Below are 27,720 nucleotides of genomic sequence, written 5' to 3' on the forward strand. Positions count from 1 at the left end.
TTCCAGAACTGTGAGAAAATAGACTTCTGTTAAGTCACCTGGTCTGTGGTATTTGTTATGGTGGCCTTAGCAGATTAATACAGTTGCCTGAGCCAGGAAAGGCCTTCATGGGGATGCTGACAGATATGCCCAGAACTCCCAGATGAGGCTCGACACCGACAACTCCCCAAGCCGTGAGGCTCCTCAAGGGCCATCCTATCTCAGGCACTGCTCTGAGGCACCTTCCCTTAAGCAAAGACTGCAAATCCTGCTTCTGAATTCTCCCAACCCTTTGATAAAAAAGTACAGGCCCTTTGAGGAAGCGGAGGTGATGTCTACTCACTGTTCGGCCACGTTTGGGTCAAGAGAATCCATTTCGGTAGGTGTTTCAGGCAAGGAGGAGCCGGACTCCTGTATCTGGCACAACTCCTCATCCGTGATGATATCAAACACGGCGTCGTTGGGCAGCCTGCAGTCTGTGTTCGCCCCTGGGTGCAGAGGCAGTCAGGAGAGAGAGGAAACGCATAGTCATGCCCGGGACAGGGAGGGAGCACAGCTACGAGGGGTGAGCCAGCAGGACGCACTCTAAGTGCCCATTCAACCAACAGCCATTCTGTCCAGATGGAGAGAAATGGCTGTTGGGATGTTCCAGAAAAGTAGATGAGGGGATCATGGATGAAACTGAATGCATAACCTAAGATTTTTCTAAAGCTCCTTAGCTAGGGGCTTAGAGGTCTCAAGCTCCTACATATTCCGAGACCCCTTATTCAGCAAAAAAACAAACAAACAAACAAAAAACCTATCAAAACCTTACAAGGAAATAATCTGATAAAAAGGTAAATATTTCTTTGATGCCAAATCCTTGCTCCTTCAGTCAGACCTCGTTCATGTCTCTGTGAAAGTAGGATTCTATCTGACCTGCATTTTCATCCCGACCCACTGGGGGGTGGAAAAGAGCCTCCCTTTGCACAGGGAGCTGCAGCAGCCATTGTGCTTCTGACCGATGGACTCCTGTCCACCTTTGCAGGCCACCCTGTAGGAAGGATGCTGTGTGGATGGCTGTGCCAGCCACCCACCACCAGAACTCTCTTGCCTGTCATGGAAAATGTGGTGGCAGGTCTGAGGTGAAAGACAGAGAGACAGATAGAGGAGGAGACAGGAAATGTCAGAAATCAAAACAAGTAGCCTCAGCAGACTGGCACTGTGCCACCCTCTGTTGTCACTGGAACACCCACCAGTGAGCTGGGCAAGGGAAAGATTCTTGGGCTATTCAACAAGAGCAGGTAATATGAGCTACAATTCCCAGTGGGCCCTGCCACATGGCTTCTGGGATAGGCTGCTCTTAAGAAGGAATGTCCCTCCTCTTGTCAAAAGTCTGTGTAATAGAGGGCTTGAGGTGCAGGCTGAAAAGGGGGACCAGGGTTTGGTTTCTCTCCACAGGCCCAGCCACACTCCTGAACCTGCCTTCTGAGGCTGACAGAGGGAAGGAAGAAGGGAACATGAGCATCAGGGATCCAAAATGATGCCCACTGAGAGAAATCAAAGGAGACCTAAACAGAGTGCTATACCATGTTCGTGGATTGAAAGATTGATTTTGTTAAGATGTCAGTTCTCCCCAAATTGATCCAGAGATTCAATGCAATCCCAATCAAAATGTCACCAGGATTTTTTTGTAGAGACCAACTGGCTGACTCTAAAAGTAATATGGAAACACCAAGGACCCAGAACAGCCAACACTCTAATAAAGAACAAAATTGGAGGACCCACTCTATCTGATTTTAAGACTCATTATAAAACTATGGTAATCATAACAGTTTGGTACTGGTGGAAGAAAAAGGAACATAGCCAAATGGAGGAATAGAAAGGCCAGATACTGACCCACATCTATAAAAGCAACTGATTTTTGACAAAGATGCAAAGGCAGTTCTATAGGAAAAGACCGATGGTGCTAGAACATTTGGATAACCATACACAAAAAATGAATCTCTGGGCATAGCTGGCACTGTATTAAAAAATTAACTCAAAATGGATCACAGATTCAAACATGAACCTAAAATTATAAAACTTGTAGCAGGAAAAGGAAGAAGCTCTTTGAGTCTGTGGGTTAAGCAAAGATAAATATGATACTAAAAGAATAGGAAAAAGTGGATCCATAAGGGAAAAAAAACTGACTGGACTTTATCAATATTATAAACTTCTTCTCTTTGAAAGAAAATTTAAATAGACAGGCTATATATTGGGAGGAGATATTTATAAAACACGTATCTGATAATTCATATCCAGGATATATAAAAGACTTTCAAAATTCAACAATTAAAACACCACTCTAATGTGGAAAGTAAACTTCCCCATCCCTGAGCAGTTCTTTTTTGAGGCCTGCCAATTCCTTGATGATTCAATTAAACAAAAGAGGAACTAGCAGTATTTCTGAAGGCCAGCTGGCCTGGATCCAGGCCGGGGCAAAGGCAGAGTCTCAGAGGACCAGCTTCAAGAGGCTTGAGCACAGATGAGAGTCACTGCTGGCCCCCCTGGTGCTCTACATCCACAGTCCAGTCTGAGAAGGGAGCCTGGGCTGGTTTTCGAGGCTGTGCTCAGAGCAGAAGCAGCAGTAACCAAATTCTACTTCCTTTTACTGAGCTGAGTGAGAGAACATGAAGAATACATCCTTCTAGGCCACTGGGAAAGAACTTGAGCTACAGGGACATAGAGAAGGATATGTTCCAGATTCAACTCCTGGCCTTTGGTTACCCTGGGAGAGAGGACTGGATACCAGGGCTGGGGCCCTGGGAGATAGTGTTTTCCAAAGTGTGGGGTGTGCTCCTCTGGTGCTATGTGAGTTAAGAGGTAAACAGACTTCATGTAAAATAGCACTGAGTCATAACAGGAGAAAGTTATTCTCTTTTCGATTCTCCTTCAACCCTAATTACATCAAAAAGAAAGTCTCAAATTAGTGGTACTACCTTTTTGGTGCCTAAGTTTGGAAGACACTGAATTAAGCATGTCTAGGCAGCCACAGTGGGTAGTGGGAGTGGGGGATGTACCTGCAGAACACCAAGGGCAGTGGTGGGAGACTGACCTTGGCCTCCGGGAGCCTGGGCTGATGAAGGGGTGGGGCTGGACTCTCCCTGGCTGGTGCCAGAGCTGGTGCTGTCAGGTGACCCGGGGCCCCCACTCAGCTTGTGGAAGCAGGCCCGGCAGCAGCGCTCTTTCTTGCCGCTGTGCTTGCTCAGGACATAGTTGTTGCAGCAGTAGTAACAGAAGATGCGGCCACATATTCTGGGGACGACATGGGCACAGGCTGTGAGGACACCACACCATAGGTCTTGTGTGACCTGCCTGGCACCAGAACTGGTACAGTGCTGGGCTCTGGATGCCACATGGCTTGTTAGACATGGCTCTGTCCCCCCTCTAGAGTATGGCCTTAAGGCCCATTTCATAAGCTTCCAGGAAAGCCATCTTGGTAAGCCTAGTGGGAGAAAGTTTTACTTCCTTGGGTCCTGGGAGGCAGGCTGAGTCTCCCTTTCCTGATGCAACCTCAAGCGCTAGTGCTTCAAGGGACCAAAGACCACCTCCCCCCCAACCCCCCACCCCGCGCCAATGATTCTCCCTCTACCCTCACCCCAATCCAAGATTCATTCCTGCTTGCTCTTCTTTAGGCCCTGGCCAGGGCGGGGGGCGTGGGGGGGTAGGTCTTAGCTCTGAGTTCCTATGGTGAGGCCTCAGCCTCTTCCCTCTCTGGGCTCCGTTTCCCCTGGGATCCCTGCAGGCTAAGGGCAAGCTGAGGGTTGCCGGTCTGAGGGCTCTACATGCATCAATCCCCTCAGCTCCACCCACATCCCCTGTATTAAATTCTTTCCCTTTCAGGGATCCCTGCGTGTCCTACTAGGACCCTGCCTAACACACCCTCCTCCACTGGTTCTCTCAAAACCAATAAAGACAACATGCTCTTCCAAGACAGCCAGCCTCGGAGCCAATGCCTGCCATGGACTCCTTGTTCAGAGCTGTCCGCTCTGGCTTGAGCCACCCGCTGACCTGCAGTGGTGCCGCCGCACCATCCAGCTGAACTCCCGTTTGCAGTCGAGGCAATGGTTCGCCTCTGTATCCCCAAGCCATCTCTCCTCAGCACTGAGCTTCTGTTGGAATTCCAGGGCATCTGACTTCTGCCAGAGAGCATCCTTGTCCCTGACACAAAGCAGAATTAGGAAAACAGAAAAAATAATCCACAAAAACAACAGAATTATCTCTGATTCATTTCAAAAGACTGCATATGAATTTCTAAGACACACAGAGCATTCACTTTTACCCCCTACTCTAAGTCTCCTCTGTCACCCAGCATCAGTCCTACACTCAGCAGGACCCTTCCAACATGCAAGCCCTTACCTGACATCACAGGTGCACAGGCACAGGGTGGAGGAGTAGGGGCTCAATGTCCTTAAAAGACTCCAGAAACTGCAAAAACTACTGGCATTGACAAGGGTCACCTGCTGCTCAGGTGTCTAAATGACAATGTATACAGTCCCTGGGGAGTTCAAGCTGTCACACGCTGCCATGATTATGTGACAGTCTGTGTGCCGTAAACCCAAGGACCATGAATGTACTTCCCATACAAACGTCACATGTTCTCAGGATTCCTCATGTTTTCATGGTTCATTTAAGTAACAATTCATGGAGAAGACTGGTGTTTTCCCAGCCTGGAAAATCCAATGGGATCTTAACCTCCTCTATTCCTTAGAGAGATGGCACAGCCACTATAGGAAGTAAGCCAGACTGAAAGCAGTGGGAGGCCTTTCAAAAAGCTCTGGCATGGAGCTCCCATTGTGGCTCAGGGGTAATGAGCCCAACTAGTATTCATGAGGACTTGGGTTCTATCCCTGGTCTCACTAAGTGGATTAAGGATCTGGTGTGGCGATGAGCTGTGGTGTAGGTTGCAGACTCGGCTCAGATCCTGTGTTGCTGTGGCTATAGCGTAGGCCAGCAGCTGCAGCTCTGAGTCGACCCTTAGCCTGAGAGCCTCCATTTGCCGCAGGTGCGGCCCCAAATAAAAGCTCTGGCAGCATCTGATTATGTCTGATTTACCAGGGAAGATGTGTATAAAGCCTTTCTTATTGGGGCTAATTTTCAGGGCTCTTGGCTAATGATATGGGAAGCTTAGTTCTTTCCTGGATAGAATCCCAGCCACCGATCTGAGCATTAATGTAGCCTCAGCAACACTTTAGCTATTGAGACTAACACCAGAGCCACAGACTCCCTCACCAGGAATTCCAAATCAACCACAGACCTTTCCCCTTAAATACAAAACCAGAACATGGACTTGACCAGCTTTTCAAAGATGCTTGAGATTGTCAGGAAGCAGACAGACTCATCTTCTGGACCAGCATCATTCTCCCAAGTGGTCCACAGCCTGTTCTTTCTATCCCCAGGAGGCGAGGCACTCATACCCTGGGAATGTGGGAATGTTCTCAGGACCCAGGCCTTTCCTCAGAAAGATGTCTGAGCTCAGAGGTCACAAATGCATCAGTTTGCAAATTGATGACATGTGGGCAGAGTTTTTAATATTCCAAATTAGTTATAATTTAACATTGCCACTTGGCAACCTCTAGTGAATTAGTCCATTTAAGCACTGTTTACCCACAGCTGCTAACAGTGTGAACAAAGGGCTAACCAGACCTTATGTGACTCCTGAAAGAAAGACCCAAAACTATAAACCAATTCTAAGAAGTTTTCTGGACAAAATTTTGAAAGTGAGTTTGATCAAGCCTCTAGTAGAACAGTGGTTTTCAACTCTGGCTCACTGATAGTTGGACTCCACTTCCAGAAGTTTCAAACTGGTTGGCCTGGGTGGGGTCCGGATCTGGGTATTACTATTATTTTTTTTAGGGCCATACCTGCAGCATATGAAACTTCCCAGGCTAGGGGTCAAATTGGAGCTGCAGGTGCCCGCCTATGCCACATCCACAGCCCCAGAAATGCACAGATCCGAGCTGCATTTGCAGTAAACATTGCAGCTGTGGCAATGCTGGATCCCTAACCCACTGAGTGAGGCCAGGTATTGAACCCTCACCTTCATGGATACTAGTCAGGTTCTTAACCTACTGAACCACAACAGGAACTCTGGTGGATCTGGGTATCATTTTAATAGCACCCCTAGTGATTCTAACATGCATCAGGGTTGAGAATCACTGCTCTAGTTTTAACTGTCAAGTTACAGGAAACACAGAGGATGAAAGAACATGTTAAATGACACCATGGGGATGCAATCAGCAAAGCCCAGGTTATGGGACTCTCTACCACTTGAATAGCCTGGTTTCTTTCAAAGTAAATTGCAAAAGAAAAAAAAAAAGATAGTGGGAAACCATAAACCAGAGAAGTAAGAGAGATTTTTTTTTTTTTTTTTTTGCCACACCTGTGGCCTTCCAAAATTCCCTGGCCAGGGACTGAACTGGAGCCACAGCAGTGACCCGAGCCATGGCAGTGACAATGTCAGATCCTTAAGTGCTAGGCCACCAGAGAACTTCAAGAGAGATCAAAGAAATATACTGCTATGTAATATATAGATCTAATTTGGATTCTGATTAGAAAAAAAACTATAATATAAGACAACTAGAAAAAATTTCAAATTGACTAGATTCTTCATGATAATAGGAATTAGTTAATTGTTAAGCATGGTAAAGATATTGCAGTTGTTCAAAATAGAGTCCTTCTCTTGTAGAGGTACAAACCAAAATACCTGCGTATGAACTGATATGATATCTGGGATTTGCTTCAAAATAATCTGAGGAGGTGGGGAAAATGGGTGGGCTTCTGAATGAAACAAGATCACAAGCTGAACACTGTTAAAGCTGGGTGACAGGTACACAGGAGTGCATTATGCTCTCCTACTTTTGAATTTTTGAAAATCTCCATAAGAAAAGCTTAAAAATTTTTTTTGAATGACTTGTGCACACTTGAAAGTCCAATTCACATAAAAATCCAGATTTTCACTTCTCTTTAAAAAATAAAGTGACCTGGCAACCGTGGGCTCGATGCCCTCAGGGCAAGAGTTGGTAGGAGCACGGCTGGCTATGTCTTCCGGTTTCTTGGAGCCCTCACCCAGCTCACACATTCACATCACTGTCTGCTACCCATAGGCACTGCAGTTTGGGGCTTCAGGTACTATGGAGAGTGGGAGGAGGTAGAGAAAAGGGCTCATGAGAGACGGGCAAAGGGATGGAGAAGTCCCTGAGGACATTAAACACCACTGACTGTCACTGTCCCTGAGTGCATGGGGATTTTGAAAACAATTAACATAGCAATATGAAAATGCAAACCAGATGCCCACTAGTGGAGACAGTTGCCAAGGGCTTGAGCAGACCTTGTATGTGTGTGTGGACCCTAAACAACAGAACACAAGCAGATGGGCCCATTTCCCTCCAGGAGTCCTTTGAAGAACAGCTACATTTCTCTTAAAAAAAAAAAGCCAAGCTCGGGAGAAGCCCCAGCCCCATGTGTCCTGACACTCACTTCAGCAACTCAATCAGCCGTTCCTCCAGGTACTTCTTGGTTCTATTCAGGTCATCCAGATCTGCGAGCATCTTCTGGTCATTCTTCTCCCGGTCTGTAGCTTCCTGGCAGAGTCTGTCGTAATATTTCTGGATCTTTGTTGTGGCTTTTTCAAGTTCCTTCTGGGTCCTGGTGGAGGATTGGTAAGTTTTTCTGGTCATCTACTACTTCTGGCTTCCTCTGTGCCTCTGGACTAACCCAGGCTTCTAATGAGGGGTCCCACTGCCCTCTCAGCCTTTCCTCTTCATGGGGGAGCCCTTAAGCACTACCCCCTTAAGGGCAGTACACTCTCTTACCTTCAACACTCCCCTCATGCCCCCAAACTCTTCACACACCACTACCCCTCAGAGCAAGTACAAGGGACATTGTGGGAGGGTGGGTTGACCTCAGGTCACTAGAAGCAGCCCAGGTGGGTCAAACTCTGTACCATATGGTTCCTGGGCAGAGACTGAGATTGTGAGAGGAGCCTGCTGGGTGAGGTGCATGGGCTGGGCATGACGAGACCCACCAGAGAGAAAAGGAGTAAGGACAGAAAGAATGAGGTCACCACACAAGGAAGGCCTGTATTCCATGTGTCTGTGGGACTCTACACACGGGGCCTGGCACTGGCACACAGCAAGCACTCAATCTGCACTGCCAGGAGCTGAACCTGGCAGCCTGAGGTCTAGGGAATCCTGTTATGGGCGCTGTGCAGTCTCAGTTATGGCAGAGGGGCTGGCTGGACCATGGCCTTCCAGCCCCTGCCCACTTTCAGTAAACTTATTTCCTAAGGCAGGGGTTTTCCAAGGATGCTTTATAAAGCAAGGCATTCAAAAAAGCTCCATTACAACAGAGGGCTCTGCAAAACTATGAATTTGTACCTAATCCAGCCTTTCCACATTCAGTATAAAGTTGTCAGGAGGTGGTTTACTAGACACTGATCACCAAAGCAATCTCATGGGTATACACACATACACATACACACAATGAATAAAATAAAATCTAATCCTGGGCTGGTGGTTTATGTAACTTCAAGCAACTAAAAGAATTGCTCTGAGATCTTGCAAATAACCAGTTAAAGCATATATATATATATATATATATATATATATATATATATATACATACACACACACACACACACACACACACACACACACACACACCAGAGTTTCCGCTGTAGCTCAGCAGGTTAAGAACCTGACTAGCATTATGTGAGGACGTGGGTTCAATCCCAGGCCTTGCTCAGTGGGTTAAGGGTCCGGCATTACGGATCCAGCACTGCTGTGAGCTGTGATGTAGGTCGCGTACACGGCTCGGATCTGGCGTTGCTGTGGCTGTGGAGTAGGCCATAGGCCAGCAGCTATAGCTCAGGCCTCAGACCAGCAGCTGTAGCTTAGATTCGACCCTAGCCTGGAAACCTCCATATGCTGTGGGTATGGACCCCACGTCCCACCCCCCTAAATATATATACATACCACCAACTCAGGAGGTTTTCTCTCTATTTAAACTGTCACATGAACGAGACCTAACCAAGGGCAGCCAGAGCCCTATAGGATCCGAACTCTGGAAGGAGAGGAAGATGAGCAGAAAAGTACACCCAAGTTATTAAGCAAGCCTAAGGATGTGGAGGCCTGGGAGGCCTTGGGGTTGGACACAGGGAGAGTCATGTTTTAAGGTTAAAAAAAATTATGGTGAAAGGGTGACAGCACGATGTGCTTTCCACAGACACAGCACCAAAGAGTCTGCAGGAAGACAAGCCGATTCTGGTTGGTGGCTCGCTCACTCTCTCCCGGATGAGCCTGGGAGAAACCCACACCGAAACCTGTGGCCACTCATTTCACAAAGGAAATGAGGAAGAACTCAAGTCAAAACTCCATACCAGGGAAAACAGGCATGCACACAATGACATACTAGTACCCTGAAACAAATCAAAACAAAACAGAGATGCATCTGTCTGTATATTTTTTAGGGTACTTGTTGAGAAAAAGACCCTAGAGCCAAATGTCCTGAGCTCTGATCCTACCATCATCACTCACACAATGTGTGACACTGGGAAAGCGACTTCACTCCCCTGTGCCTCATTTTCCTCATCTATAAAATGTGACAAATACTAACACAATCCTCACAGGACTACTGGGAGGATTAAATGGGCAAGTAAATGAAACTATTTAAGGGAGCTCCCTGGTGGCCTAGCAATTAAGGATACAGCATTGTCACTGCTGTGGCGTGGGTCATTTGCTGTGGCGCGAGTTCAATCCCTGGCCCGGGAACTTTTCCATGCTGCGGGCTCGGCCAAAAATATTATTTTAAATGATACCTGTCACGTTTTAGACATTATTTGAATGTTTGCTGTTACAAATACCAATGATTATAGGCCAACTTTTATTTCATCTTAGTTATACCAAAGCATGAAGTTACTGAACTGAAATATGCCTTGCGAGAGCTAGGACAATGGAATTAAAAGTTCTGGGGGAGTTTCCGTTGTGGCACAGTGGAAAAGAATCCAACTAGTATCTGTGAGCATGTAGGTTTGATCCCTGGCCTTGATCAGTGGGTTGGGAATCTGGCATTGCTGTGAGCTATGGTGTAGGTCACAGACATGGCTTGAAAAATCCGTGTTGCTGTGGCTACGGTGTAGGCCAGCAACTGTAGCTCTGATTTGACCCCTAGCCTGGGAACCTCCATATGCCACACCTGCGGCCCTAAACAGCAAAATAAATAAATAAATAAATAATTTTAAAAATTAAAAAAAGAGAGAAATTTTACAGCTTTCTATAGCCTTGTGACAGGCAGGATGCCAAGGTTCTCTGTGGCCTGCTTCTGCCATAAGTACTTTCTGAGTCTGTGGCTTTCCTTGCAAAAGGACTTCTTTAACCTGATATGACTGCTGGCTTTCTAAATGACTGCAGCAAACCCCCCTTCCTTGAAGAGACTTCCATTGGCCACATGGGCAAGCTATGTAGCTAACCTGTCCAGGTCTTGGCGCAGGGCAGCCCCCTCCTCTTCCTTCTTCAGCAGGGCAGCCTGGCATTCTGCAAGTTGCTTGTTGGTACAGCTCAGCTTCTCTCCCATGTCTGTCTGGGTAGCCTGGCACAGGACAGTAAGAAGACGCTTGGTTGCAGAGGCCCGTGCAAGATGCCATCAAGTAACAGGGCACTCTCCACCCCATCTGGCTGGTGCACTTCCAACCGAAGGGGCTTTTGTTTAAGTTCAAGAGACCAAGAACTGGTAAGCATGTGGAGTGTGACAGACTCCCATTTGTAATTATGTCCCTCGAGCATCAGTTGCTCCTGGCTGTGGTGGTTAGAGGGGCCTCAGGTAACACAATCTCCATGGGTGGGGTGTTGGTGTGGTGGCAGGGAACAAGGTTCACTGAAAAAAGTCCCTGCCCTGCAGACAGATTTCATTGCTATCCCTGCTCCCACTCAGGTCAGAATCACTGACTTGGAGAACATCTGAGATGGCTAAGCGGGATGACATACTTCCTTTCCAAGACACAGGTAGCAAAGGTGTCCAGGGAGTGGAATGGCTGTGACTGAGGCTCAGGGTGTCTACAAAGGTGAGCTGACAGCAGCTTCAGCTGGGGCACTGGAACTGTAGGGAGCCCCCTCTGAGGGTTCAGGGAAAGCCAAGCCAGATGTCCTGCCCTGAAAGGCCACACCCTGAAAGTGGAATAAGCAGGTGGATGGTGGGCAGGCCACCGCTCAGAGCTGGCAAGAGCACCTCCACTGGGTCTCAGGGATTGGGCCTACCTTCAGCTTTTCCACAGCCTTCTCGGCAGCCTGCAGCTGCTGGCTTCGCTCCTCCAGCTGGCCTCTGAGGCTCCTGCACTCTTCACTGGACGTCTGGAGAGGAGAGAAAGGGATTGGAAATGAGGGGGTCCTTGTCTAGAGACTCTCTCAGCCCCATTACTCCAAAGCAAGGTACCCCTCTTTTCCCAAACTCAAAAAACTTTGGGCTTCAGGGGTAACACAATCTTGTCAAGATAAGAGACTTAGCTTGGCCCCCAAACTTAGAATTTCACTTCCCACGTATGAGCCCCATGGAGCTGCACAGGGTGGGCTGACACAAGGTGGGAGGCACATCTGTGGAAATGAAGTAGCTGTCCCAGAGCGAGGGTCAGGAGTGGTCTGCGAGGGCACAGACCCAGAAGCAGAAAGACGCATGATAAACACAGGAGCCAAAGCCTTGTGGCTGTCTCCTGCCTGTGCCCCCTCTCTTAACCCTTTTCTCCATGTGGTTCAAGGGACATGGAAACCGCTGTTCTCCTAAGCTTGCCTATCCACAAGGGCTCTGTGAAAATGAACAGAGTTGGTTTCCTACAGCTGCACTGCTCTCAGGAGTCCGAAGTGACAGAGAACCCAGGGACAGGACTGGAGGCAGTCAGCAACTGACAAGGGGCTGGACAAATGCATAAACAAGTGCAAGGAAAATATCAGAGGATGGATGCTTCCTTAAAGTGGGCAGCTCCCACCTAGCTCCTGCTGACTGCTGCCTCGGAGGAATGAGGGCACAGGCTTTCCATCTCCCAAGATCTCAAAAGTCCCCAAACTAAATCTGTAAATAACCTGCTAATAATTTTTAAAGAAATTCTCTGTGGGCCAAACGTGTCTGCAATGGCCTTAAATTCAGACTTCTGAGTTACGGCATCCCCCCAAACGCCATATCCTTAACATGTTCCTGTGGAGAGAAGGATGCTGGGAGCTAGGACACCAGGAGGAGACCAGGCTGGCCTGGGCCCCCAGGACATTCCTGGGCCCTCACATGCCACATGGCTGGAGGTGCATCCCATTCACTCATGGCTCCCAGGTCCTGCCACAGGAGACAGGCACAGCTCAGATGGTCAAGGTGAGGGTTACCTTAAGTCTGCTCTGGTAGTCCATGATCTCAGTGCTCAGCTGGAACTTGAGGGTGTCGAGCTCCTGGCGTGCAGACTGCCGGAGGCTCTGGGCCTGCTGCTCCGCCTGGGCCACCTGGGTCTGCAGACCAGACAGTGAGCTGGCTGTGTCCTCGGCTGCCTTCAGCTTCTCCTGCAGGCTCTCCTTCTCCTGCTGCAGCCCTGCGACTTGGTGTGCCAGGCCCTCCTGCTCCTTGGAGGCTGCCTCTTTGGCATCCCGGAGCTCCTGGATGGCGCGGGCCAGTGCCCCCTCCACCCGCTCTTTCTCTGCAGTCAGTGCACAGACCTGAATGCCAAGCTCAGCCGTATCCATATTGGCCCGGTGAAGCTGCTCCTGCAGCTCTGCGTGTTCCAGCTGGGCCTCCTCAGAGGTGCACTTTGCCTGGGACAGCTCCTCCCGCAGGGCTCGGAGCTCCTCCTCCCTCTGCTGGGCCTCACCTGCCCTTTTCGCCTGTAGCACCCCTTCCAGCTCGGAGCACTGCAGCAGTTCCTGGACATGTGCTCTGTTGAGGGCTTCATTCTGCTCCTTCAGTTGCTGCACGAGGTCCTTGTGTTCCCTCAGAGCAGTCTCGGTCACGTTCAGCTGACTCTGCAACTTCTCCTGGTCACCCAGGGCTGCCTGCAGCTTGGCCTGGAGATCCACCATCCCAGCCTGTAGTCGCTGGGCCTCCCCCTGATGGATCTCCAGCTGTGCCTGAGTCAGGGCCAGCTGGGCTGCTAGCTCCTGGGATGCCTGGTCTTGAGGTGGGCCAAGCCCCTGCTGGCCTTTGTCTGCTGTGAGGGTCTCAATCAGCTGGGTCTGCTGGTGGCACTGGCCCTCAAGAGCTCTGAGCTCCCCTTCCCGGGCCTCCGCTAGCTGCCGGCTCTGCTCTGCCTGCTCCCGCAGCTGCTGGCACTCGGCCTCCTTGCACTGCAGGGCCACCTCCTTCTCTGCCACCTGGGCCCTCATAGTCTCCTTGGCCTTCTTGACAGCCAGGAGGCTCGCCTCCATCTGGTCGCCCATGTGCCGGATGCTGGCCTGCTCTGACTCCAGAGAGGCCAGGGAGCCCTGGATAGCTGCCTCCCGCTGCTGCAGTGCATGGTAATCAGCCTGCAGAGCCTGAAGCTTACCCTCCAACAGCTGGTTGCGCTCAAGTACATTCTGCAGCTCCTTCTCTAGCTCCCTGTTGGCCTGTTGGAGCTTCTCCTGGCCGCCCCCCCTGCATCGTGGGATCATCTGTCTGTCCCTCCCATGGGCCCCTCTGCTGCTCTTCCTCCAGCTTCTCACAGGCTGGCTGCAGGGTGGAGCTCAGAGCCTTGTGCTCCTCCCCCACCACGGGCAGATCTGGGGCTGGCTGCCCAGCAAGTTGCTCCAGGGTCCCCACCTTCTGGCTGAGGTGGTCTTTGTCCTGGATGAGCTGCTTCTTCTGCTCCTCCAGGTCACTCACGTGCTGGCTCACCTGTGCCAGCTGAGTCTCTAGGAGCTGCAACTGCCGCATCAGGGATCTGGCCTCCTGTTCCAAAAGCTCCTTCTCCTCCCGCCGCTGCCCCTCCTCCCGTTTCACCTCTGCCAGCTCTTCCTTCAGGGAGCTCAAGTGCGCTAGCGACTCCTGCAGCTGATGCCGAAGCTGGGCAGCCTCCTGGCCCTTCCCAGATGGTTCTTCCCGGAGCAAGGCCATCTCCTCCACCTGGTGCTCCAGGCTGGCCCGGGCCTCCTCCTTCAGCTGCAGCTCCATGGCCAGCTGCTCCAGCTGGGCGCTCTGCTGCCTGTTGAGTTCCTCAACCTGGGTGTTCTCCCTTTCCAGGGCTTGCAGCTTTGCTCCCAGCTCCTGGATCCCCAGGGCTGAGTCAGAGGGGACACACTCTTGCTGCCTCTGTGTATCCAGCGCCATATCTGCCTTCTGCTCAGCCATGTCCAGCTGGTCTGGGACATCAGCTGAGTGCAGGTCCTTCCTGCCCAGGGAGCTGTGTGTCGCCTCCAGCTCCCGAACCAGGGGCTGCAGCATGGATTCTAGCCGCTGCAGGGATGAGCGATAGCCCTCCTCCTTCTCGGAGGCACCCAGCTCCAGGGCCTGCAGGCATGCCTGCAGCTCCTTCACAGTGTTCTGTGTGGCTTGGGCTATCTCCCACTGCTTCTGAAGCGTGGCCACCATGCCAGTGAGGCGGACATTGTCCTCGGTGGCGGCACGGCCCCTCTCCCTCTCCCCTTGCAGCTGCTCTCCCTGCAGGCTGACAGTCACCCGCAGCTCCTGGTTCTCTCTGTCCAGCTGCTGCATCCGCTCCTGCAGCTGCTTCTCCCGCACCTCCAACTGGTCCAGCTCTAGCCGCATCTCATCAAAGCCTTCCAGTGCCTCGTGGTTTAAGGGGTTGCTCAGGTCAAGGCTGGAGGCCATCTCCTGAGTCTGTGGAGGAAAAGCAGAAAACAAGTGGCTTGGGAATGAAGCTGCAGAGCTATTTGTCAAAGCTTTAGAGTTTAAGGAACATAGAAGTAAACATATAGAAATTACATGACCTAAGGGTAGATTATCAAGCTATTCAAAGGACTGGAACCTCTGTGCTCAAGGCATCTGCCAGAGAAGGTTAGTAGTATATCCTAAAAACAGGTCTCCACAGGAGTTCCCGCTGTGGCACAATGGGTTAAGAATCTGACTGCAGCTGTTTGGGTCACTGTGGAGGTGCGAGTTCAATCCCCAGCTTGGCACAGTGGGTTACAGGATCCAGTGTTGCTAATTCCTGGTCCAAGAACTTCCATATCCCATGGATGCGGCCATTAAAAAAAAAAAAAAAAAAAAACTAAACAAAAACAGGATACCACACACATGAGCTCCACTGAGACACAGAACTCGTGTTTCCCACCCAGCCTCCTGTGGCTCTGGAAACAATGGATGTCAGCTCGTAGAGAAATGCAGTCATATGTAAACCACTGTTCACCCAGTGCACCATGCCCACAAGTCCTGTTGTGATTAAACCACAAAATAGGGTAAAATATTAGTCTATTTTCTCTTCTTCATGCTTCCTATATTGATTATTCTTATTTTGCTTTGCTGATTAATTACAATGTTCTTTTCCACTAAACTATACTGTACATTCACATTTCTAACAAAACTGACCCTACCCACTCACACCGAGCACTGGCCTATGCCAAGTCCTTAAGTACTGCACATACATGCCCTCGTTTCTCCCTACAACCACCTCATAAACTAGAGTGACTGTTATGATCCCACTTTATGGATGACAGAACGGACGTTTCAAGAGGGTAAGTCACCTTCCCAGGGTCACGCAGGTGGTGGGTGACAGAGTCAGAATTTGAACTTTGCTGCTTTTACAGAACAGTGCTAAACCACTTCTTTTAAAAATTTCAAAAGCTTTTAAAATAATTTCATTTTTAAAAGGCTTAAGTTCCTTCTGGTTGTAAAAAACCTGGACTCTAGGAAATGGTGGGTAGAACTGAGGGGTTATTCTGCTCAGGTTGGGACACCAAGCAGCTGAGAACATCACCCTGAGCTGTGAAGGGCAAGGACATGCCCTGGTTGACATGAGAGCAAGGGAGTTCCAGCCCTCCTGTCATTACCTGCAGGTAGCTGCTGACCAAACTGCTCATGCTGGAGCTTCGGCTGGGGGGTCTCCACATGTAAGCAGCAGAGCCAGGACCCAGTGTCCTCCTGTGGGGCCACAGAACAGACATGCCTTCATCAGAGCAGGAAACACACACAAACACACACACACACATACTTGAGGAGGCCTTGGTTTTCACCAGGCAACCAGGTGGTTGTAGGGGCAGTACCTTCCCAGGTACATTAAGAAGGCCAAGTCCAACAATTTCTACCAAAACACACATTCAGGTTGGTCATGGCAGCTGGGCTCCATCATGAAGGCTAAACACGATGGCTTTGCTTCTACTCTGTCACGAAAGAATGAAGTGAATAGTATTTCCCGTTTTAGTTTAAATTTTTCTCAAACCTTCGCTGCCAGCCATAACCTGTCTACCAATGAGGAACCAGCAGCAGCAGCTAATCTAGTAAATAAGTTCATGCTAGGCTTCTGGTCACCACTTTACATTATGTTACATGTGTGACGTGGCTGCAGACCTCCTCTGATTTATGTAACTGCACCGAACATAAGTGTCTGTCTTTCAGGCAGATACTGAGACAGTCACATACGTGCATAAGGAAATGTGTGGGATGCTCTCGGCAGTATGGCGATGGTGGGAAAAGTGGAATCAGTCTAATGCCACATCACTAGGGAAACAGATAAACTGTTTATTCATACAACGGAATACCCTACACCATGGGTCGGCATCTTTTTTGTAAAAGGCCAGATAGTGAATATTGTGGGTTTGCAAGCCTTATGTGCTCTGTCACAGCAACTCAACTCTGCCACCATAACACAAAAGCAGACATGGGCAGTAAGTAAATGAAAATATGTTACCCTCTGCCCTGTGCCCTGTGGTTTGCCAGCCCTGCTCCACATCTGCAGAACTCCCTGTGCAAACATGGATGAAAATCTCAAAAAAGCAAGTAGCAAAAGAATACCTAGCTCTGGAGTTCCCATTGTGGCTCAGCGGAAATGAATGTGACCGGCATCCACGAGGACACAAGTTCAATCCCTGGCCTCGCTCAGTGGGTTAAGGATCCGGCATTGCTGCGAGTTATGCTGTAGGTCACAGATGCGGCTTGGTTCCCGCGTGGCTGTGGCTGTGGTGCAGGTTGGAAGCTGTAGCTCTGACTCAACCCCTAGCCTGGGAACCTCCATATGTTGTGGGTGCAGCCCTAAAAAGACAGGGAAAAAAAAATAGCTAGCTCATGATTCAATGGATACAAATTTTTAAAATATATACAAAATAAAACTATATATATAATATCTATGTGCACACACATAGTAAAACACAAAAATATTTGAGAATGACAGACATCAACAACAGAGCTATAATTACTTCTAGAGAGGAAGAAAAAGGGAAAGATGGCATTGGGGTGGGGCTTTATTTGCATCTGTAATATTTTATTTCTTATAAAGTATCAAACCTAACAAAAAAAAAAATCTCCGGAGTTCCCGTCGTGGCGCAGTGGTTAACAAATCCGACTAGGAACCATGAGGTTGCGGGTTCGGTCCCTGCCCTTGCTCAGTGGGTTAACGATCCGGCGTTGCCGTGAGCTGTGGTGTAGGTTGCAGACGCGGCTCGGATCCCGCGTTGCTGTGGCTCTGGTGTAGGCTGGTGGCTACAGCTCCGATTCAACCCCTAGCCTGGGAACCTCCATATGCCGCGGGAGCGGCCCAAGAAATAGCAACAACAACAACAACAAAAAAGACAAAAAAAAAAAAATCTCCTAAGAGCCAGCTTGAAGTTACCTTGACTGGCCAAATATGAAACAATTTAAGCTTTAAAATAATTACAATGACAGAATATAACCTCCTGAGTAAGAATCCATGAGCCGATATTGATATAAATGAATAAACAGAGGAATAAATAAATGGGGAAGAAGGAAAAGATCTTCCTTACAATGGAATGCCAACTACTAGTGTAGAAGGAATAATGGAGTTAGAAAATCACTCTGGTAACCATGCCAATAACTGGTCCAGGCAAGATTGACTGACAGATACCAAAATTTACAGGAGAGAGATTTAAAAGAAAAAGGATAATAACCTAATCTCACAATGTCTTCCCGTAAAGGACAAATTAATGACAAAGAGAGAAACAGTAACTTTAGGAGAAACCTGGCCAACACCACCTTAACCAAACGATCATGGTTAACCTCACTGGTAATGAAACAAATCAACATCCTGTGTCTCTGGATACAACATGCTAAGAAGGACACACCACCTGGGGCATTTCTGCTTAATCTCAATCCAATAAAGAAGAAACACTAGAGAAACTCAAATTAAGGAACATGTTACAAAGTAAGTGGCTAGAACTTCTCAAAAATGTCTATGCTATGAAAGACAGAGAAACTGTTCCAAATGAACAAGGACTAGAGACAGCAATTCACTGACGTGATCCTGGATTGGCTCCTATATTATAAAAGGCATGTTTGACATCATGCTTGAAATGTGAACAAGGTCTGTAGATTAGACAGCAGAACTGTATCAATGTTAATTTCCCGATTTTAGTAATTGTACTGAGGTTACTTAACAGACTGTCCTTGATTTTAGGAAATACACAATGAAGTCCTTAGGAATAAAGGGAATCAAGTCTGTAACTTACTCTCAAATGACACAAGAAATAAACCAGCACATTTACATAAAAAGAATGAAAAAATAACAGTAATAGTAAAATACTGATACCTGGGGGGCCGTGGCAAAGGAAAGACAAACACCCTGTACCATTTTTACAACTTTTCTGTAATTCTGAAATGATTTCAAAATTGAAAAGTTCTAAAAAGGACACATGAATCAAATATGACAAAAATTTAGCTCTTAAATCCTAGTGGTTGGCATGTGGGTCTATTATAGTTGGTACTTTTCTCTCCATAGGAAGTATTCCCTAATAAGAAAGGCAAAAATTGGGAAAAAAAAGAAGACAAAACCAAAACATCTTATGACAGAAAGCAAAACAAAACAAAGAGTGCTGGACTTGAGTTTAATTCCAGTCTTAGCACCTCCCTCTTGGAGCACTTGCAGGGACGATGCTGGATGGCCTGTGACTGCCGGGCGAGTGCAGCACTGATACAAGAAATGAAAACACAGCAAAGCAATCTTTCCAGCAAGCCTTACATGGACATGCTGTAGCTTCCGCTCCCTCTCTTCCTGCTGGAAGGGCTCCATGATAACCACACCTATGGGAGCACAACTAGGAAAAGCCCACTTGCTCTTCCCTTGCTCCTACACCAAGTCCCTGAACACATGTGAAAACCCTGGATTTCAGATATGCATCTCTGAATGACTCATACCACCTGGCTGAGTAGGTTGGTTTAAGGTTGGAGCCTTCAGATGTTACCCTAGTCATGAGTCAACCAAGTCTGTAAAATTAGCAAGCATAAGAGTTGCAAAGCTTCAGGTAATTTGCTGCGTAAACAAAACTGCTTTGAGGAGTCTGGTGGCAAGCTTCAAAACTTAAGACATCTTTTTCCCCTGTCTTTTCAACCAGGTAGGTAATTCTTCAAATTACCTGGCAAAAGTTGGCCAGGCAGCGTCCAGGTCATAGCCCCTTGATGCCAGGTCAAACTGGACGTCGGTCAGCTCATAGAGTTGGCCCACGATGTCAGAGCTCAGCTTTGGCTTCAGAAAGGGGCTCCTTGCGTAGTACCAGTCACTGCATGAAAACACAAAGAAGGGATCAAGTACAAGAGTAATAAAGATAAAGGAAGAGTAAATTTACTCAGTGCTCCCAGTATGGCTGTGCCTCATCAAATTCCAACTCAGGTTACTAAATTAACTAAAGACACACACACACCCACACCCCAATTTACTTTCACTGTCGGAGCACATGATTCTCAAACTTGCTTTTCTTCCAGGAAACTGCTGAAATGAATGAGACATTTACTTGTTTATCATTTATATCATATCTATTCAGCAAATCAATGTGAGAAACCTTAAATCTGAATTTTTTGCCAAGAAAGGGCAGGTGTAGGGGAAAGAATACTTCCTTTTTGAAAGAAAAATCTCATTTTCAATTCCCTCCCGAGAGCTCCATACAAGACATTGAACTCACTGCTAATTTCTGTCCAGACACCAATTTAAAAGCCAAGGAACAAAATATCTGCACTTTGAGGTGGTGGTTTTTCACTTCATGTGAAGCAATAAGAATGAGCTACTAGGCTGATGTCTGTGAACTGAGATACACTGTAAATCAAGCCGTTTATGACCGCTGTCACCAAACATTACAATAAAATATCCTTAAAATTAGATGTGCAAAGGTTCTCAACTCACCTGAATTCACAAAGCATGTGCTTGAGATATACTCCTTTATGCAAATCAATCTTAACGGTGACAAAGTGAAACAAAATATTTCCCCCCCCCAACAATTTTTCTTTAATTCAGAACTGTTTTCTTTGATTAACTGGAGGAATTCTCTGGAGGGAGGGAGGAGGCAGAGCTGGAAAAGGGGTGCAGGGCCAGCCAAAGAGGTTCAGATGATCAGCAACTGATCTTGGCTCCCAATCTGACACCGTCTCCCTCTTTACGCACTCAATTCTCCCCTCCCTCCTCCTTCTCCTCCTGCTGCAGCTTCAGCACTAGTGGCACAAAGGCTCCCAATGTGGTCACTCATCACAATCTCCAAGGAGCCCAGACACGTGGGACAGGTGCTGACTTAGGGTCTCAGGTGAGACCCGGCCTGGCTGGTGTTAAAAACCCCACAGGGGATTCCATTGAGAGGCCCACGCTGCAACCCACTGGTCCAGGCTGACCAGTGGGGTCTGTCCATTATTGCCAGCACCCCAAGGATATACCATCCACCAGGGAAAAATACCTGGCACTAGGAGTTCAGAAACACGGACCCACACTCCTGCTTTTTGCCTCAGCATCAGTGGGGCACAGAGAAAGGCGTTTGGCCTCTCTGAGCCTCACTTTTCTCACCTGTGAAAGGTCTACCTGCCCCAGGTGTGCCAACGACTGTGGTTGGGAGGGGGGGAAAAGGATGACAAACGGAGGAGTCTGCTTGACCCAGGGCATGACAGACAGGCACCGCTGATGCACTTGTCATTATTAATTATTACTGTTTTGGGGGTTGTGCCTCCAGCATGCATAAGTTCCTAGGCCAGGTATCAAACCCATGTCACACCAGGGACCCAGGCCACTGAAGGGAAAGCAACAGAGCCTTAACCTGCTGTGCTACCAGGGAACTCCTATCTTTTTTTCTTAGTTTATCAAATTTATTTGAGGTCTTCTGAACTTGTTTCAGATAACTTTACAGTGTAATATATAACAAAAGTGTTGAAAAATTGCCCATTGCAAAAACAAAAATTTTAAAAATACACATAATCCTATCCTTTCATCAAATCATTTCTCATATGCTTTCTAATTCTTTTATATGCATTTTGTAATTACTTCAATGTTGCCTTAGGCTGGATAAGATTTACATTCTTTTTCAATGATTATTACATTGTTGTTCTCCTTGTTGCTATACAAAGTTTATTATAGTTTTAAGTGATGGCTTTTATGCCAATCAAGTTAATTTGCTATAATTTAAAAGCCCTCCATCACTGAGCATTGATGGTTCCCATCATGTGATTATAAGCAGTATCATAATTTTTTAAAATTATACTTGATTTATAATATTGTGTTAGTTTGTACAGGAAAGTGATTCAGTTAGACATATATATACACTTATCTATATTCTTTTTTCAATTCTTTTCCATTATAGTTTATTACAAGATACTGAATATAGTTCTCTGTGCTGGAGAATAAATCCTTGTTGTTTATCTATTTACATATAGTAGTGTGCATCTGTTAATCCCATTTTCCCAATTTATCCCTCCTCCACTTTCCCCTTGGGTAAACATCCGTTTGTTTTCTGTATCTCTGAGTCTATTTCTGTTTTGAAAATAAGTTCACCTGTAATGTGTTTTAGATTCCAGGTATAAGTGATACCATATGATATTTGTCTTTGTCTGTCTAACATAAGTAGTATCGTTATTATTAATGAGGGGATTTGGGGTCATTTTTGAATGGTGTGGGGGTAAAGCCCAGTACTGTCATATATTTACCTGGTCACTTTGGTGTTCATGAAGCACTGCTGTAAGGTGTCTGCCAACCTCTGGTGCACCAAGGAGTAGCGAATAAATGCTCTTCCTTTTCCCAGAGATGTTCGGAGCTGGCAAAGGTAGATAAAACAGAAATGAAGAGCTATTAGCCTAACCCCAAATATAAGCCTCTTGGGTGGCTGGCAAAACCAGAAAGAGGGCAGAAAATGTCAGTTAATTCTACCCTATACATAGGCTTCACTCATGTCCCTTGAAGAACACAAACATTTGAGAACGTCACCCCAAAGAGCGAAGCCCTAAGGGGGTGGACTTCTGCAGGCCTCCATCTGAGAATAATCTGTTGACTCCACCAAATGTGTCAAGGAAGGTACAGTCATGATAGGCTCAAATATCTACTGTGGATTCTATTGGAATGCCATTCTCCTTCCTCTGCTCTATCAGAATCTCTGAGTTTAGAGTCAGAGATGAAATGGTTTGACTTCATTTGGATCATTCACCAAACAAGATGGAGGTAAATGAAGGACTTCTCACACCAGAAGTATGCTTGAGGAGCGGAAGATGTTCTCAGTTTGGCTAACCTCTGGGCTTTTTTTTTGAAGGTTGGGTGAAGAGGTGCAGGGGGAGAGGCCTAAGGCCTTGCTTGGCTGGAGCCTGTGTGGAATCGGGAAAGGAGAGGAGGGCAAAAGGCAGAAGCGTGAGCGCGGGACTTCGATGGATGTATAACTGCCTCCTCTGTGTCCTCACAGAACCATCTATCAATGCTTTCCTGACTGGATTTCTTTTCAGCTACACCAGCTCACTACATTTCATCAGAAGGTGCCCAGGGGATGAGACGGGGGTGTCTCTAAGTGGCCCAGTTACACTGGGATAATGAAAAATGGGTTTCAGGAAGTCTGAGGTGGACAGAGGGTCCAGGTGCAGTCCTGTCTTGGAAACCTCTCCCCACAGTGCCAAGACATGGTTTCTAAAGAGGTTTCTGGGAGCTTGCTGAGATGGAGGTGGGGTATGCCCGTCAGAGTACACAGCTGCCAGGACAGGCCAACGCAATCAAGCTGTCCAAAGAGACAGCCATAGAAGACCCTGAGATCAGTTTGCATATTCTGATTCATGCTCCCAATGTTTTGGCCCCAGAAGCTCAAGAGAAGTTAAGAAGGGACTCCAAACCTCTCAACCTGCCACATGCTCCTGTTCTGTCATACACATACCCTCCTCACTCCTTCAAAAGTTGGACATGTTTAACTTGGGATCTGGGGGAAGGGGTGGCAGTGGTTTGACCAAAAGTTGGTCTAACCCTCTGTACCAACTAAGAAACCCATCACGACACTGGATGGAGACAGGAAACACGAAGTTCAGCCTCAAGCACTGGCACATTAGTGATGGTGTAAACATCCTGGCTCGCAGTACCTTTCAGCTCAGAGCTACATGCCCTGTTACTGCTGACTCAAGGAAATGATACCAAAACATGAAGTAGCTTTAAAAAATAAGAGGGCGTGAAACCTCATAAGACATCTCCGTATAACATTCCTCTGTAGGAGTTTTGTGGGTATGGAAACAAAAGTGGGTGATAGCCTGACCAGAGGCTTTATAAAAACCACCATGGCATGTCCGCAGGGGGTGGATCAAGACAGATGCCCAGGGGAGACTCTTGACGACAACCCCACAGCCCAATGATATTCTACAGATAAATGAGGTGAGGATGGTGCTCAGCGGTGATAACCAGGAAACGCAGGCAGCTGAGAACAGCTGAGCAAGGCATCATGAAGTGAAGCGTGCAGTTCATACAAACACACACCCAAATACAGGCCCCGTGTCTGTAAGCTCCCAAGGGAAGGGCTTGTCCTTATTAATAAAATGGCTATTGTACCAGCAATTAGAACATTTTATTTTATAAAGGCAAACATTTGAGGCTACAGTTTAAATCAGGCCTATTAACTTTGATTAATATGTAAAGAGACCTATTTTAAACATCCTTTGGGGAAGGGAACAATAATAGCTCCTTTGTACTGCAAATGAAAACGGAAGTTCCCAGGCCAAGGATGGAACCCACATGACAGCAGTGACGACACCAGATCCTTCACCTGCTGCGCCACAGGGGAACACGGCCTTTTTTGAAGAACTTTTTGAGATCATGGGTCCACTTTTATTATCCAATTCCTTAATTCCTTTAGCATCTCATCAAAGCTCGTCACACTAAATGGAGATGGATACAACGGCAGCAAAAGACAGACCACTGCGTCAGGGGCCTGGTGCCAAGCTGCACCCCAATTCCAAACCCTGTCCATCATGGTAAAATGCAAGTCATCCAGATCAAGCCACCGTGGACCTTTAGAAATGGCTGATTAGAGCCTTGGACTGTTTGAGTCCAAACAGCTGCTTCCCACCCCAAATGGGACTAAGTGGCCCAGCAATGCTTCTTTTCCATTAACTTTTACCTTCTGGTTTGTAGGTCCAGATGGCACTTGATTATTAAATTTAACCCAAGTCTCCAGCAGCCCATCTGGTCTAGAGACAGTCCAAGCCATTCCACCCAGAGGTGCCCTGGAGGGCAGTGTCTTCAACAGAGATGGAACGACTGGACCCTCTGGGAAGGGAAGCCTATGCCAGCCACCAAAAACCCAGTGTTTGTGCAAGCAGGGAATGCTTTTTGCTTCTGGAAGTCAGTTTTCCTGGTCTTACACTGTCTGAACGTCTGACTGCATTATGAGAAAAGAAGGGGAAACTACCAAAAAATCAGATCTAAGCATTTCATAACCCTGGGGCGTGAGGAATAGACTAAATTTATTTCCAGACTTCAGCTGTCCAAAGTCACAAAGCCAAAGGCTTTAGCTGCTCTGAGGAGGAGAAGAGAGACATAATGAGAACCTCCCCTGGACTGAAGGAGAGGAGGGCGACAGCGATTTATGACACATTAGTCATGCACCTGAGTGTCCCACCAGGCAAGACCTCACAGGACCTGCCTGTCCTACCTGGATGTTAAAGAAATTTACAGAACAAACTCCTTTGAGCCATGATCTTTTCTCATTTTCTCAGCTGTCAGAAGGTGCAGCTGGTGGAAAATGCCCAGGCCTCAATGTCCGCATGTCTGACACCATCATTCTCCACAAGGAAAAACCCACCAGCCCCAGCTGGCATGGCTGGGAGTACTTCCCAGAGCACCTGAGCCTGTGGCTGCCAACTCTAAAGGGTGAGATACTGGAACAAAAGAGGAAATGTAGAAACACCTTAGGTCTCCTGCCCCAAATGTAAATGTAAATGTAAAATTCAAATGTAAAGGTTTACTTGCTCCCTAATATGCTAAGTTCTTAACTCACCGTTGGACTAGACTGATGAGTAAGTAAGAGACAGCGGGAGACAGTGTTGTTATCTGGAGTTTTGTAAAATAGCAAAGCCAGGGCATTCTGCTCCCACGGGGCTCAGAACTTAATGTAGGAAGCTGCTCAGCATGTCAGCATTTTAAGAAATGTCTCTCAACAGCCCACATCATTCTGTTTATTTCAAATCCAACTTTCCAGGACAAATTGTAGGGAAAGTATCCTAGCCAACTCTAAGGATTTTATCTAAGAAACCGATTTTTTTTGAGAAAGGTGAAGGTGTCCTTACACCTGAGGGACACCACGAGCAGACAGTGTGAACAGCCCCCCGTTATGTGTGGAGTAGGATCAAGCCATTCCTTGGCTGGGTGAACGCTCATCTACGAGGCTTCCCTGAGCTAACACGTGCACTGCACAGACCTGGACTGGGTCTCTTTACTTGCTTACTACCCGTAAACCCTCACCTCCTCGCTCGGCTGCTCTGCAAGAGAGTCTGAAGGCAGCCAAGGGGAAGAGGTGAGGTCCTCGGCTGCTCCACTTACCTCTGAAATAGACTTGACGAATCGGATCCCGTCATTGGCTCCCTTCACCTTGGCCAGGCAAGCACAGAAGTAATCCCAGTAGTCCTTCTTGTTGCCCAGGAGGGTGGCCTTCTCCTTCTGATCGAACTGTGCAGGGAAAGAGAGAAGACGTCCAAAACCCACTGCTGTTGATCCCACCATTTAAATGATGAATGATAACAACAGCATCTAGGTTGCCCGGCATGGGGAGAGGCCCTTTATCAGCATTATTTTTATTTATTGATGAATGAGGGTGTTTAGGTTGCCGATTTATAGGTAAGGAAATGGGGGCTAGGAGAGGTTAAGTAACTAGCTCAAGGTCATCCAACTAGTGGGATTCAGGGATAACTGGCCCCCCAAAGATTTATCCCTTGAGGGGACCTCTGTGCATAGGGTTCAGTGGAAGACACTGAAGGTGCTATTAACACATGGTAAAGAAACGCAAGTGGAAAGTCTCGAGGGTAACATGAATAATAAGGATGTCTCAATGTAGGGAAATGTGTCAGTGACATTTTATCTCAGTTACTTAACTCAAGTTTCAATACTGTTTTAATATACATAGAATAAATGCAAATAAATGTCAGCAATGAGTCATTTCAAATCCAAAACCAAATGAGCTGAGAAAAAAAAAGATCCATAAATACTTTCACAACGTAAAATAAGAGAACCAGCTGAAAGGCATGTGAAAGGTGAGTCTTCAAGCCCTGAGACACCTCCCCCAGCTTTGGTGGGAGGTGACACTGCAAGCTTACGGTGTTCAAAATGACAGAAGTTTATCTCCCTATAACATAATGTTTTACAGCACTTTTTCTGACTATAAAAGACTTGCATATATGGTTAGGACATCTGAATAAAACAAAAAAGTGAAAAGAAAAGAAAAAATTGTAATGCCTAATATCAAGACCCTGAGATAACTTCTGTCAACACTTTGGTCTATTCCCTTCTTGTCTATTGTAGTTGCCTGTATTTTTCCACATCTGCAGAGTTCCCTAGATCTGTGCTTCTTAAACCAAGCAGACATGAACATCACACTGTGAACACGTTAAAACTTCCTAGGCTGACCTCAGAGATGCTGATCAACAGGTCAAGGTGGGAACCCTGAGTGTACCTCTGACCTGCTCCCAGGAGATACTGATGCTGCTCCTCTATGGACCACACTTTGAGGAGCAAGCCTCTAGAACAGGGGCCTCTGGATGATCTTCAGAGGGTCCACACCCTCCTCAAAAACGTGTGATTGGGTGTGTATGCACACATTTGGGGAGAGATTCCAAAGCTTTCACCGGACCGCCAATGGGGCATATGACTGCCCCAAAATTAAGATCCCTGCTATACAGAGACCTTGGGACATGTCTTAAGATGACCTAAATCTCTAAAGAATGCTCTCAATTCCCAAAACCATCCTGAGGGGCGACATTCCGACTCCCCAGAGGATCGCACTTAGAGGTGGGGGATGGCTCTGACCTTCAGTCTAACTAGGAGGGTTCGGTGGCTCCACTAGATGCTGATGAGGCAGCCAAGAGGGAGATAAGAGACAAAAGAGCAGAAATCAACACATGATGGGAGTCACTTACTTGAAGGAGATACTCAAGTTTATAAGAGAACTTATGCAAGCTGGTGCTGTCATCTGTGATGGGTTCCCCTGCATCCTTAAATTCTCTGCTTAGTTCTGTCACAGCATCTTTAAGACAACAAAAAGGAACATGTAACCAGATGGAGACTGGCCAGAGAGAGCAGGAGAATGACCCCAGGAAGCATGGGCAGTAAGTGGTCCATGATGGCAAAGCACTGTGGTAACAGGGAGTGCTACAGAAACAGCCATGGGCTGGAACCCCAAG

At 47.4% G+C, this 27,720-nt stretch overlaps 1 protein-coding gene across 1 annotated transcript in view; it reads right to left on the bottom strand.

Annotated features, from left to right (window-relative positions):
- FYCO1 (FYVE and coiled-coil domain autophagy adaptor 1) overlaps positions 1–27,720 on the bottom strand; it is a 70,104-nt gene that overhangs the window by 38,804 nt on the left and 3,580 nt on the right. The window contains 13 exon segments of the mRNA XM_047771965.1: positions 323–467; positions 3,056–3,255; positions 4,012–4,161; positions 7,480–7,647; positions 10,469–10,587; positions 11,253–11,345; positions 12,360–13,596; positions 13,598–14,778; positions 15,948–16,038; positions 19,479–19,622; positions 22,018–22,124; positions 25,868–25,993; positions 27,457–27,563. Of these exon segments, the coding sequence (XP_047627921.1) occupies positions 323–467; positions 3,056–3,255; positions 4,012–4,161; positions 7,480–7,647; positions 10,469–10,587; positions 11,253–11,345; positions 12,360–13,596; positions 13,598–14,778; positions 15,948–16,038; positions 19,479–19,622; positions 22,018–22,124; positions 25,868–25,993; positions 27,457–27,563 (3,868 nt within the window).

This window comes from Phacochoerus africanus, chromosome 1 (genome assembly GCF_016906955.1).
Source record: "Phacochoerus africanus isolate WHEZ1 chromosome 1, ROS_Pafr_v1, whole genome shotgun sequence".
Lineage (NCBI taxonomy): Eukaryota > Metazoa > Chordata > Mammalia > Artiodactyla > Suidae > Phacochoerus > Phacochoerus africanus.